This window comes from Coregonus clupeaformis, chromosome 20, assembly GCF_020615455.1.
Source record: "Coregonus clupeaformis isolate EN_2021a chromosome 20, ASM2061545v1, whole genome shotgun sequence".
NCBI classification, from domain to species: Eukaryota; Metazoa; Chordata; class Actinopteri; order Salmoniformes; family Salmonidae; genus Coregonus; species Coregonus clupeaformis.
This window is the reverse complement of record NC_059211.1, coordinates 43,202,115-43,215,252: the sequence shown is the minus strand read 5'-3', so window position 1 is coordinate 43,215,252 and position 13,138 is coordinate 43,202,115. Positions and strand designations below refer to the sequence as shown.

Sequence of the window (13,138 nt, the reverse complement as noted above, 5' to 3'; positions counted from 1 at the left end):
AAAATAATTGAATAAATTAAATAACTAAAGTAAACCAAATTAAACCAAAAATAAGCTAAACAATATTCCCATTAGTTAAGAACTGCACTATAATAATCTATTGCATCTCTGAACATTACTACTATAATCGTTATTATTTTATTATATACTGTATATATCCCAGTGGTGCGCTGCCTCACAGACCTACTGTAGACTACGGTAGCACTCTGTCCATGCGCTGTCTGCTGTTTGGGCATGATATGAAAAGGGAAGGCTAATGGTGGATCTACTGTGACTGTGTTATCATTTTCCTCTTTACAATGTATACGTCTTACTATGTTTCCTGTTGTACTTGGATGGGTTTAGGATGCACCAACTACATCCGAGTTGTGAAAGGGGGTGCATTCATTGTTTAATTGTGATATTTTGTCTTCAGCGACAGTTCTGCTTAGTTGTGATTAACCAAAATTACATAAACGACCTCAATGAGGCAGCACACCAGCAACTCTGAAACTGAATTCTAAAAGCGCTTAACGTGAAAAACGCTTAACGTTGCTTAATGCTTAATATACTAAGACAGTAATATTATAAGACCAAACTCTGCAAATATCATATTAATAAAGCATACTATGTACAAAACATCAGATGAGCCCAGAATATGAACGCAAACACGTTTAATAACACGTTACGTTTTCCTCCCATAGAAAACCATTATAAGAAAAGGCTTAACGTGTCTTATGTACTAAGACAGTGTTATTAAAAGACCAAACTAAGTAAATATCATATCAATAAAGTATACTATGTACAAAACATCAGATGAGCCCAGAATACATAGTAGCCTACATAAGACATGTTAAGCCTTTTCTTATAATGGTTTTCTATGGGAGGAAAACACTTAACGTGTTGTTAAACGTGTTTGCGTTCATATTCTGGCCTCATCTGATGTTTTGTACATTTAGTATACTTTATTAATATGATATTTATAGTTTGGTCTTTTAATATTACTGTCTCAGTATATTAAGACACGTTAAGCCTTTTCTTATAATAGTTTTCTATGGGAGGAAAAGCAAGCGTGTTATTAAACGTGTTTGCGTTCATATTCTGGGCTCATCTGATGTTTTGTACATAGTATACTTTATTAATATGATATTTACAGAGTTTGGTCTTTTAATAACACTGTCTTAGTACATTAAAGAACGTTAAGCGTTTTTTCACGAAAGCGTTTTAGAATGTCCATATAATAGCAGTTCAAAAATCCATATTTTTGTAAGCATGAACCAGCAAGGGAGACGTGCGTTTGTCTCGTTGATACAGTAAATATGCAGCAGCTAGCTAGTAAGTTACGGTACATCCGATAAGGTGCGTAGCATTCGTTCAAAACTTACCTTTCTTTGTGCAACTTCAGGTGTCGAACAAAGTTGGACGTTGTGGCAGCTCCGTCTGTAATCTTCGATCCGCATGTTTTGCAGATTGCAACTCGTTTTTGTCGACTACCTCGTAATTTTTATAGCCAAACCAAACTATCTTCGGTATCATTTTGACAACTGGCGCGTTGTTGCTTGATGTGCTTCATTGGTTGTCTTGCAATGTGCCTGCTTAGATGCTGTCGAATCAAAACAACGTGGGACTACAGTGATTGGATAACGTGCAGGCAGCGCGCTCTCTGTATGCATACAGGTGGATGGTGCACATTTTTTTCACAGATGCAGATAAACGGAGAGCGGCGCGGCCGTGTGAAAATTTTTTTCCCCAGTTTTCATGGGAAGTAGCAAGTCTTCTCGAGTCATAAGGCGCAAGTCCAAGTGAAGTCACGAGTCATTGATGTTAAAGTCCAAGTCGAGTTGCAAGTCTTTGTACATTTTGTCGAGTCGAGTCTGAAGTCATCAAATTCATGACTCGAGTCTGACTCGAGTCCAAGTCACATGACTCGAGTCCACACCTCTGCTAGTATGTCGAATTGGCCATTTCCTTGCCTATTGTGGTCATCTGATCTCCTTTGTTCCATGAGGATCATGTTCTCTGGATGGCCATTTGAGATGTCAGGTTTAAGGCACTACAGCCAAACATGTCTTGTTCCTCTCAGCACTGCTTCACTCTGGCCCTGTGATGTCTGTCTGCTGATCTGAGCACAGTAAAGAGAGTGGTCAGTCAGTATGCTAATCTTGTAGTCTACCGACCTACACAACATAGGTCCTCACAGCTGTACAGAGAGCTCTGCTGATATCTATACTCTATTCACTGTATACTGTAACTTGCTTTTCAGTGTTGATATTTGTAGGCCATAAAGTGCCATCAAACATATACTGTATGATTTATGAATTATACTGTGTGCGTGCGTGCTTGTTTTGTGGTGTGTGTGTGTGTGTGTGTGTGTGTTTGGGGCTCAGGTGCGCAGTCTGAAATTGGAGCAGGAGGTGGAGAAGAATAAGATTCTGTCTGAAGCGTTACAGACTCTGGCTACAGAGCACCATGAACTAGAGCAGTCCGTTGTCAAGGGCTCCTCTCCGCAGGGCGCACTCAGTGAGGATGACTTCCACGACGCTGTGTCTGGTGAGTATGGCTTGTTTTTATTTTACGATCGGATTGGAATTGAAGTGGGAGAGCTTGTCTCACCTGTTTGACACTATGATTATTTTCTTGATACCTTTAGCTGTTCATGTATTTTACGGTCTATGTGTTTACATGTTGTGCTAAGATGACTTGTTTGTTTGAATGTAATGTGTGCACCAATTTAGTTGCAATTGAGCAATGCCTAAATTCCTACAAAGTACTATTCAACTTTGAAAATGCTTATAACAGTCCTTTACAAGATGGCCTGTGATAATAGTTAGGATGATTTTTGTAATGATCGATTGAGTGATGCCTTCAGCTTTCATCTGTTGGTTCAGGGCTCTTTAATTGCAACTCTATCCACAGATCAGGTGTCTTCCCTCAGGGCTTTAGTGAGGCTCAGGGAAAAGTGTCAGTTGCCAATAGCGACACAGTCATTCATAGCACTGTAACCTCATATTTCCAGTCCCTGCCTTTACAACATGCCTGCTTACACCTTTCCCTCTCAGACTCGGAATCGGAGCACTCTCTGAGCGGCTTTGAGACGGTGGCCAGCCATTCGTTCGACGAGGACGAGGAAGGATCTGTCCTGTTCAGCAGCGAGCGTAGCAGCCTCACCAACATGTCTCGAGAGGATCACCATAGGAACGAGGATGAGTCCCAACCCAATGGGATCGTGAGGCACAGGTGAGCTGAGCCAGGTGCCCCCCCGACACACCCCTCCTACCCACCCAGCTTCTATCCCATCCACCCTACATCCAAGCACACATAGACAAGGGTCCTGTTTACATTACACAGCTGTTTTAGCTAGAAGGTAGAAGCTTCCGATTTGGATTAAACCTGGAAAGAAAAGTCACTTTGCCTCTTTGCACAATACCTTACCATATAGTCATATTTTTCTTGTTTGTTAATTCAACTTTTGTCCCTCCCTTTCTGTTTGAGAGAAACCCTTGCTGTTCTAAAAAGGCCTTGAACAGTGGCAAAGGCAAAGAAACATTCTGTGGTTAATGCACTCTCTTACTTTAGACCAGTGTTGAAAATGAGTGGTTCTTAGGACTAACTCAATACAGAGGTGGAGTTTCTTCCAGCTCCTAAAACTAAGTCTTGTTCTTTAGTCTTGTATTTACCTTACTGCTTGTTTACTTGTTGTGTTCCTAGACTGCCAGGCTCATACCTATAGGGTATTTTTAGGGTTTTCCCTGTTCCTGCCAAGTCAGAGTCAGTGTGAATAATTTAGCGAGCCAGGCAGGAGAAAGGCTCTCATTGAGAAGGCCGAGCACTGTGTAGGACCAGTTAAACATTGAGGTCACAATGTAATGCAATAATCGGAACTCGGCAGGATCCTATGTACACTGATCCCTTCAGTCTGGAGGCTGATCAGGGTGTAGGAGTGGAGGCCAGGTTTTTGGGATGGCCATTAATTGTATTGCTTTTTCCACTCAGTCTCATTCATTGTCTCAAAGAAAATAAACATGAAAAAACAACCTGTGGTGGTTGAATTAGCCAAACCCAACCAGACTGGCAGTTAGGAAGTGAATCAAATAGCATATTCACTAAATGGGATGTGTGAACTAGCGTATCCACAGGTTTTTATCTTCTTTACCTGTCTTTGTGTGAGCAAGAGTTTATGTTGAATGTAGGTGTTCATGTGAATGCAGGCGCCTACATGTACATGTGTTGGTCAAATTACTCTAACCTTAAATAGAGTAGCAGTGAAGGCCTCAAGGAGCAGATATTTCCACGGCTGGCTACTGGACACCTTTTATATACCTGGGCCTTGGTCCAATATGTCCGCTCTACACGTGCTTGAAACTTAACTGAAGGCTTTTGTTGCACTCATCAGACTATATTCGCCTGAATAAGATATGACTCCTGCATTAGATATATAGCATCTGTTACATGTCTGGCACGTCTAATCGAATGAAATGCAGATCACTGCACGATAAGGGTAGAGTCAAAGTCAACAGAGCACATAGTGATACTTGTGTCATTTGTACATTTACCTTATTTTATGTGTGTGTCTGTGTATGGATGTCCCTCACTCCAGAACAAGTTTACCAGCACCCATGTTCTCCAGAAATGACTTTAGCATCTGGAGTATCCTGAGGAAATGCATTGGCATGGTGAGCTACCAACCAGCACTCTGCTTTATTGTTCCTCTCCAAACCCCTGTAACATGATGAATAATAGGAACCTTCCTCTTAAAGCATGGCCATAATAGTCCCTGTAATGTAGCTCAGTCACTCCTATACTGATGTTTTGTGCAGTATGTAACGTACATCTATACAACTCTGTGTGGCTTTTCTTTAGCTACGGCTTAGAGCATGTACAGGCTCTAACATGTCGTAATCCTGATGTGGAATGTGGTTCAGTAGCCGGGGAAGGTAATATATAGTGCCTTCAGAAAGTTTTCAGACCCCTTGACTTTTTCCACATTTTGTTACTTTACAACCTTATTCTATAATGGATTTAAATGGTTCCCCCCTCATCAATCTACACACAATACCCCGTAATGACAGAGCAAAAACAGGTTTTTACAAATGTTTGCAAATCTATAAAACAACTGAAATATTAAATGTACATAAGTATTCAGACCCTTTACTTAGTACTTTGTTGTAGCACCTTTGGCAGCGATTACAGCCTCAAATCTTCTTGGGTATGACGTTACCAGCTTGGCACACCCTTATTTTGGGAGTTTCTCCCATTCTTCTCTGCAGATCCTCTCAAGCTCTGTCAGGTTGGATGGGGATAGTCTTTCATCAAGGATCTCTCTCTGTACTTTGCTCTGTTCATCTTTGCCTCGATCCAGACTAGTCTCCCAGTCCCTACCACTGAAAAACATCCCCATAGCATGATGCTTCCACCACCATGCTTCACCGTAGGGATGGTGTCAGGTTTCTTCCAGGCATGACGCTTGGCATTCAGGCCAAAGAGTTCAATCTTGGTTTCAGCAGACCAGAGAATCTTGTTTCACATGGTCTAAGAGTCTTTAGGTGCCTTTTGGCAAACTCCAAGCCGGCTGTCATGTGCCTTTTACTGAGGAGTGGCTTCCGTCTGGCCACTCTACCATAAAGGCCTGATTGGTTGAGTGCTGCAGAGACGGTTGTCCTTCTGGAAGGTTCTCCCATCTCCACAGAGTGACCATTGGGTTCTTGGTCATCTCCCTGACCAAGGCCCTTCTCCCCCGATTGCTCAGTTTGGTGTCTTGGTGGTTCCAAACTTCTTCTATTTAAGAATGATGGAGGTCACTGTGTTCTTGGGGACCTTCAATGCTGCAGAAATTTTTTGGTACCCTTCCCCAGATCTGTGCCTCGACACAATCTTGTCTCGGAGCTCTACGGACCATTCCTTCGACCTCATGGCTTGGTTTTTGCTCTGACATGCACTGTCAAATATGGGACCTTATATAGACAGGTGTGTGCCTTCAACTGTGGAACCTTATATAGACAGGTGGACTCCAATCAAGTTGTAGAAACATCTCAAGGATGAACAATGGAAATAGGATGCACCTGAGCTCAATTTCGAGTCTCATAGCAAAGGGTCTGAATACTTATGTAAATAAGGTATTTCTGTTTTTTATTTGTAATACATTTGCAAAAATTTCTAAACCTGTTTTCACTTTGTCATTATGGGGTATTGTGTGAAGATTGCTGAGGAATTTTCTTTATTTAATAAGGCTGTAACGTAACAAAATGTGGAAAAAGTCAAGGGGTCAGAATACTTTCCGAAGGCAGAACCCTAGTATGAAAACTAATCCTGGTCAATGTTTGGCCATGGCCCAGAACTGTAAGTGATTAAATGTCAGTGCTTCAGCTTTTCTTGGTTCTGTGTGGACTAATTGATGCTCTGAGTAGGATTTGTGTGTGAATTTTACATTTCATTATTTCGCTATAGCTTGTCATGCTATGATGAGCCTATGGGATGTTTGAGTTATGCCACATTTCCATGGTGAATTGCATAACTACTCATTCCTCATTCCAATATACTTTTTATTATTTAATGGTTGAAAGATAGGAATCACATAGTACAACTACTTGTGAGCTGACTTGTGCTCTCTCGTTTTCTCTTTCTTTCTCTTGTTCTCTCTCTTTTAGGAGCTGTCTAAGATTACCATGCCAGTGATTTTTAATGAGCCCCTGAGCTTCCTGCAGCGTCTGACAGAGTACATGGAGCACACGTATCTCATCCACCAGGCCAATGCCTCCTCTGACTCCATAGAGAGGATGAAGGTACACACAAGAGAAATGATCTGGAACATGGGTTTGATTATTGATTTATTTTTGGTCAACTTTTTTTGTCCACTTGAATTGAGAGCGACAAGATTAGAAACATATTGTATAACACACATACTGCATGTAGAAAGAAAATGGTAAAGAAAAGTCCATGTGTCCAGAAAGGTCCATACATCTCTACATCAAGTCATCTGTTTTGCATTGGCAGTGTGTGGCAGCGTTTGCTGTGTCTGCTGTGGCTTCTCAGTGGGAGAGAACTGGAAAACCCTTCAACCCGCTACTGGGAGAGACCTACGAACTGGTCAGGTAAGAGTGAGGGAGATGGAGGGAGGAGTACATCTCTAGCACTGGTGATTTATTTGGATGATGAGAAGTGTTGAGCCAGCCATTTTACAGCATGGGTTACTACTCTTACCCTCACAATCCCCACCCTTTTCTCTGGCAGAGAAGACCTGGGGTTCAGGTTGATCTCAGAGCAGGTGAGCCACCACCCACCAGTCAGTGCGTTCCACGCTGAAGGCCTGAAGAAAGATTTTGTGTTCCACGGCTCCATCTACCCCAAACTCAAGTTCTGGGGCAAGAGCGTGGAGGCTGAACCCAAAGGCATCATCACACTGGAGCTGCCCAAGTAAGCCTGCTCATTCATGCACTGTAACATTCACACAACATTCAAACAACACAACAGTTAATGTGTGTTGTTTTCTTATGTTGTCTGTGTGAAACCAAAATGTATTGTTCAAAGATATGTTGTTTTAAAGTTATTATTTGTACTTCCAGGTATAATGAGGCCTACACATGGACAAACCCTACATGTTGCGTCCACAATATCATTGTGGGGCAGCTGTGGATTGAGCAGTATGGCAACTTGGAGGTGCTTAACCACAAGTAAGGGAAACACTCTCACATGTTTAGACTAAGATAGGAAGTGCAATGTGTGAATGAGGAAGTATGACAATGAAAAAGAAAATTATTTGATGGTATTTCTGCTTTTTTTTCACAGAACTGGAGAAAGATGCTGTCTGAATTTCAAACCCTGTGGCCTTTTTGGCAAGGAATTGCACAAAGTTGAAGGCTACATTCTGGACAAAAGGTATGATTTTAATGTTGTAGCGGCTTTGATTTCGCCAGCCTATTAAAGTACCTCACGTTTTTCATATATTTCTCCAGCATGTTGCCATATTGACGGAAGTCAGTGTTTGAACCGACAGTATTTGTGTTTTTGCACAGCAAAAAGAAGGTCTGTTCTCTCTATGGCAAGTGGACAGAGTGTATGTACATAGTGGATTCTGCTGCATTGGAGGCACATAAGAGAAGTGGGAAGGGGACAGAGGAAAAGAAAAGCAGCAAACAGGTGTGTATACCCCATAAACTCATGTAATCCATTACATGGCAAACACATGCTTTGAGTTCTCCATTCCTGAGGGTTTTTGTTACTGCCAAGAATTTAATGTGCTGGGGTGTCAAGTTAAACATGTTGAAAGTGTAAAATGTAAAAAAATATATACTGTGCTATGTGACACCTCTTACAGTTGTAGGTAGAAGAGCTTCAGTGGAGTGCTCCTCTCGTGTTCCTGTATTGTATTAGATTTTTTGATGTACTTTATGAAATTGTATATGCAGGGCTCCCTCGTAAAAGAGACCCTGGTCTCAATGGTGTCTCCCTGATTAAATAAAGATAAATACATTTGTGCTGTTGTCCAGGGGTCTGGTGAGGAGGCGGAGGAGATCCCCTTACCAGAGGCTGACACCGTAGAGGTGATCCCAGGCAGCCAGCTCCTGTGGAGGATAGCCCCAAGACCAGAAAACTCAACAGAGGTTAGACACATAGGAAAACACTCCTGTTTAGATGGATGGTGTATTCAAGCACATAAAGATGCAGATGCTTAGAAACCTCAAGATCATAAAGCATCATTTTACAGTCTTCATGGCTTTGTATTTAAATATTCAGTCCTGGAAACAGTTTTTTTGTGTGTATTTGTAGATGTATAGCTTCACGTCGTTTGCCATGCAACTGAATGAGCTGGATAAGGATATGGAGGGGCTCATCCCAAAGACAGACTGCAGGCTGAGGCCAGACATACGAGCCATGGAGAACGGAGATATTGGTAAGAATCATGATACATGCTTGTGTCTCATCTGCAAACACTTAGTATCCTTGAACGCAGAAATCAAATCAAAGTTTATTGGTCGCGTACACAGATTTGCAGATGTTATCGCAGGCGCAGTGAAATGCTTATGTCTCTAGCTCCAACAGTGCAGCTATATCTAGGAATACAATAACAATACACACACAATACAAAAGTAAAAAAAGGGACATATCAGAACGAGCAATATCAGAGTCCAGAATATATACAGTTGAAGTCGGAAGTTTACATACACCTTAGCCAAAGACATTTAAACTCAGTTTTTCACAATTCCTGACATTTAATCCTAGTAAAAATTCCCTGTCTTAGGTCAGTTAGGATCACAACTTTATTTTAAGAATGTGAAATGTTAGAATAATAGTAGAGAGAATTATTTATTTCAGCTTTTATTTCTTTCATCACATTCCCTGTGGGTCAATTAGTATTTTTTTAGTATTGCCTTTAAATTGTTTAACTTGGGTCAAACGTTTCGGGTCGCCTTCCACAAGCTTCCCACAATAAGTTGGGTGAATTTTGGCCCATTCCTCCTGACAGAGCTGGTGTAACTGAGTCAGGTTTGTAGGCCTCCTTGCTCGCACACGCTTTTTCAGTTCTGCCCACACATTTTCTATAGGATTGAGGTCAGGGCTTTGTGATGGCCACTCCAATACCTTGACTTTGTTGTCCTTAAGCCATTTTGCCACAACTTTGGAAGCATGCTTGGGGTCATTGACCATTTGGAAGACCCATTTGTGACCAAGCTTTAACTTCCTGACTGATGTCTTGAGATGTTGCTTCAATATATCCACATAGTTTTCCTTCCTAAAGATGCCAGCTATTTTGTGAAGTGCACCATTCCCTCCTGCAGGAAAGCACCCCCACAGCATGATGCTGCCACCCCCGTGCTTCACGGTTGGGATGGTGTTCTTCGGCTTGCAAGCACCCCCGTTTTCCTCCGAACTTAAAAATGGTCATTATGGCCAAACAGTTCTATTTTTGTTACATCAGACCAGAGGACATTTCTCCAAAGAGTACGATCTTTGTCCCCATGTGCAGTTGCAAACCGTAGTCTGGCTTTTTTTATGGCGGTTTTGGAGCAGTGGCTTCTTCCTTGCTGAGCGGCCTTTCAGGTTATGTCGATATAGGACTCATTTTACTGTGGATATAGATACTTTTGTACCTGTTTCCTCCAGCATCTTCACAAGGTCCTTTGCTGTTGTTCTGGGATTGATTTGCACTTTTCGCACCAAAGTACGTTCATCTCTAGGAGACAGAACGCGTCTCCTTCCTGAGCGATATGACGGCTGCGTGGTCCCATGGTGTTTATACTTCCGTACTATTGTTTGTACAAATGAACGTGGTACCTTCAGGCGTTTGGAAATTGCTCCCAATTATGAACCTGACTTGTGGAGGTCTATTTTTTCTGATGTCTTGGATGATTTCTTTTGATTTTCCCATGATGTCAAGCAAAGAGGCACTGAGTTTGAAGGTAGGCCTTGAAATACATCCATAGGTACACCTCCAATTGACTCAAATGATGTCAATTAGCCTATCAGAAGCTTCTAAAGCCATGACCTCATTTTCTGGAATTTTCCAAGCTGTTTAAAGGCACAGTCAACTTAGTGCATGTAAACTTCTGATCCACTGGAATTGTGATACAGTGAATTATAAGTGAAATAATCTGTTTGTAAACAATTGTTGGAAAAATTATTTGTGTCATGCACAAAGTAAATGTCTTAACCGACTTGTCAAAACTATAGTTTGTTAACAAGAAAATTGTGGAGTGGTTGAAAAACAAGTTTTAATGACTCAAACCTAAGTGTATGTGAACTTCTGAATTCAACTGTATGTATATAAATTGTATGTTTTTTATTATTATTTTATTTAACCTTTATTTAACTAGGCAAGTCAATTAAGAACACATTTTTATTTACAATGACAGCCTACCAAGAGGCAAAAGGCCTACAGCTGGGACAGGGGCTGGAATACATTTTTTAAATGTAGGACAAAACAAACATCATGACAAGAAACACCACGACACTCCATAAAGAGAGACTTAATAGAACACAGCATGGTAGCAACACAACATGACAGCAACACAACATGACAACAACACGGTAGAAACACATCATGGCACCAGCACAACATGGTAGCAGCACAGACATGGTACAAACCTTGTTCGGCACAGACAACAGTACAAAACGCAAAAAAGTAGAGACAACAATGCATATACTGTGTATAGACCATGTGAAAAGAAAAGGTGTGTACAGCAGTAGTTAAATAAGATGAGCCATGACTAGAATACAGTATATACATATAAAGTGGGTAAAACAGTATGTAAACATTATTAAAGTGACCAGTGTTCAATGACTATGTACATAGGGCAGCAGTCTCTAAGGTGCAGGGTAGAGTACCAGGTGGTAGCCGGCTAGTGACGGTGTCTAAGGTTCAGGGCAGGATACCGGGCGGAGGCCAGCTAGTGATGACTGTTTAACAGTCTGATGGCCTGGAGATCGAAGCTGTTTAACAGTTTCTCGGTCCCAGCTCTGATGCACCTGTACTGTCTCCGCCTTCTAGATGGTAGCGGGGTGAACAGGCCGTGGCTCGAGTGGCTGAGGTCGTTGATGATCTTCTTGGCCTTCCTGTGAGACCTGGTGCTGTAGATTTTGCACTGGGTGCACAGTTGATCAAAAGGTAGACCAGTGAAAACCCCTTACGTTTTCTCCATGTAGATCTTGCAAGTGAGGAGAAGAAGAGGCTAGAAGAGAAACAGAGAGCTGCACGCAAAACCCGTTCCAAATCTGATGACGAGTGGAAAACAAAGTAAGACTATGAGAGAAATACTTATGTTTTGACAATTGAATTTGTTATATTCTCGATGTATTGTATACCAATACACCAATATTTGTATATAAAATCAACTGTATTTTAACTTTTTATAGGGTTTCCCTTTGTTTAATACATTTCTCTTTTGGTATCTTGTTTACTACTTTATACTAATGCAAAGTCCTACTTTTCTCTTCCATTGTCTTGTTCTCTGTATTGCACCTTTGCTTTGACTTGAAGAAACCCTGCCCTTGGCCCCAGGTTTGAGTTGCTTGCTCTTCTATGGTGTGCCTTACGTATGCGCTCCACTGTCAAACTGTTGTGTGGTAGCGCCATCTACTGGTGCTAATATATACTGTGCATGCATTAGTTCTGATCTCTGAAATTCAGTTAGTGGCCCAAATGAAAATAATTGCATACTGGCCATTTATTACACATAACCAATGCATGATTATCTTTTTAGACATACTGTTTTTTCACTTATGCATTGCTAAATGTTATGTAGATACTAACTCTCATTCATTAAATTACATTATGCTCACTGTATCGCTTCTGCATCACCAGGTGGTTTCACCAGGGTCAGAATCCCCACAACGGCTCTGAGGACTGGTTGTTCTCCACTGGATACTGGGACCGCAACTATTCCCTATTACCTGATATTTATTAATGGACATTCCTTGAATAGTGAGATTGATTCTTATCCACGTCAACTTCCTTATCTATTATGTGATTCCATTCCACTAATTCATTTTTTAGACCAGTTAATTACAGCCAATATGCAAATAGGAGATTAATACAATAAAGCCTTAATTTATTACAATTAATATACTGTATATGAAAATAGCAATAATTGATGTATTTGTAATACAAAATGTTCAGCTGTTAAACATGCTTAAAAATTTAGCATTCGGTCACATTTTTCATGCAGCCATCATTTTAGAGAACTATTACTTTTTAGCATAAATGGACCTGTGTATTCACTCCATTGTAGCTTGGTTGACAGGGGTTCATGATTTGAATCGCTGTTTTGTTTTAACTCTTCATGATGCAGTGTTTTGATTGTATATGCTTTGATCTATCATACAGTATTCTATTTGCACAATCCTACAACCTTGGCACTTTAGGAACATACAGTGTCCACACATTCTGTTGCTCTTAATGTAATGTACAGCTGTTTTGTGTTAACAACTTCATTAAATGTTTGTTACAAAAAATAACTGCACTCACACATATGTACATATTCTCAGTGGTTGGGATTTTTTAGTTTATAACACTTGCGTTACTGATATTTTAGTATTATCCCCCAGCTCAACTGTTACTGATCCTCATTCCGATGACCTTTTTTAGTTCATCAATGCTCACATTAATTTGTGATGTCACTGATTGACTGACTGATGCATAACACCGTGGGTTGTTAAGACTTTGAGA

General features: G+C 40.9%; 1 protein-coding gene across 4 annotated transcripts in view; it reads left to right on the top strand.

The window, feature by feature from the left end:
* osbpl1a (oxysterol binding protein-like 1A) overlaps positions 1-12,577 on the top strand; it is a 30,952-nt gene extending 18,375 nt beyond the window's left edge. For 3 of the 4 annotated variants that reach the window (XM_041839396.2, XM_041839395.2, XM_041839398.1), the window contains 14 exons: positions 2,367-2,529; positions 3,039-3,216; positions 4,577-4,652; positions 6,624-6,758; positions 6,970-7,067; positions 7,207-7,389; positions 7,539-7,646; positions 7,762-7,851; positions 7,989-8,112; positions 8,463-8,576; positions 8,743-8,866; positions 11,617-11,707; positions 11,951-11,971; positions 12,275-12,577. In XM_041839396.2, the coding sequence (XP_041695330.1) occupies positions 2,367-2,529; positions 3,039-3,216; positions 4,577-4,652; positions 6,624-6,758; positions 6,970-7,067; positions 7,207-7,389; positions 7,539-7,646; positions 7,762-7,851; positions 7,989-8,112; positions 8,463-8,576; positions 8,743-8,866; positions 11,617-11,707; positions 11,951-11,971; positions 12,275-12,377 (1,608 nt within the window). In that variant the 3' untranslated portion in view covers positions 12,378-12,577. The remainder of the gene's footprint in view (positions 1-2,366; positions 2,530-3,038; positions 3,217-4,576; positions 4,653-6,623; positions 6,759-6,969; positions 7,068-7,206; positions 7,390-7,538; positions 7,647-7,761; positions 7,852-7,988; positions 8,113-8,462; positions 8,577-8,742; positions 8,867-11,616; positions 11,708-11,950; positions 11,972-12,274) is intronic. The other variant, XM_041839397.2, reaches the window with a different exon arrangement.
* Positions 12,578-13,138: the final 561 nt, after the last annotated feature.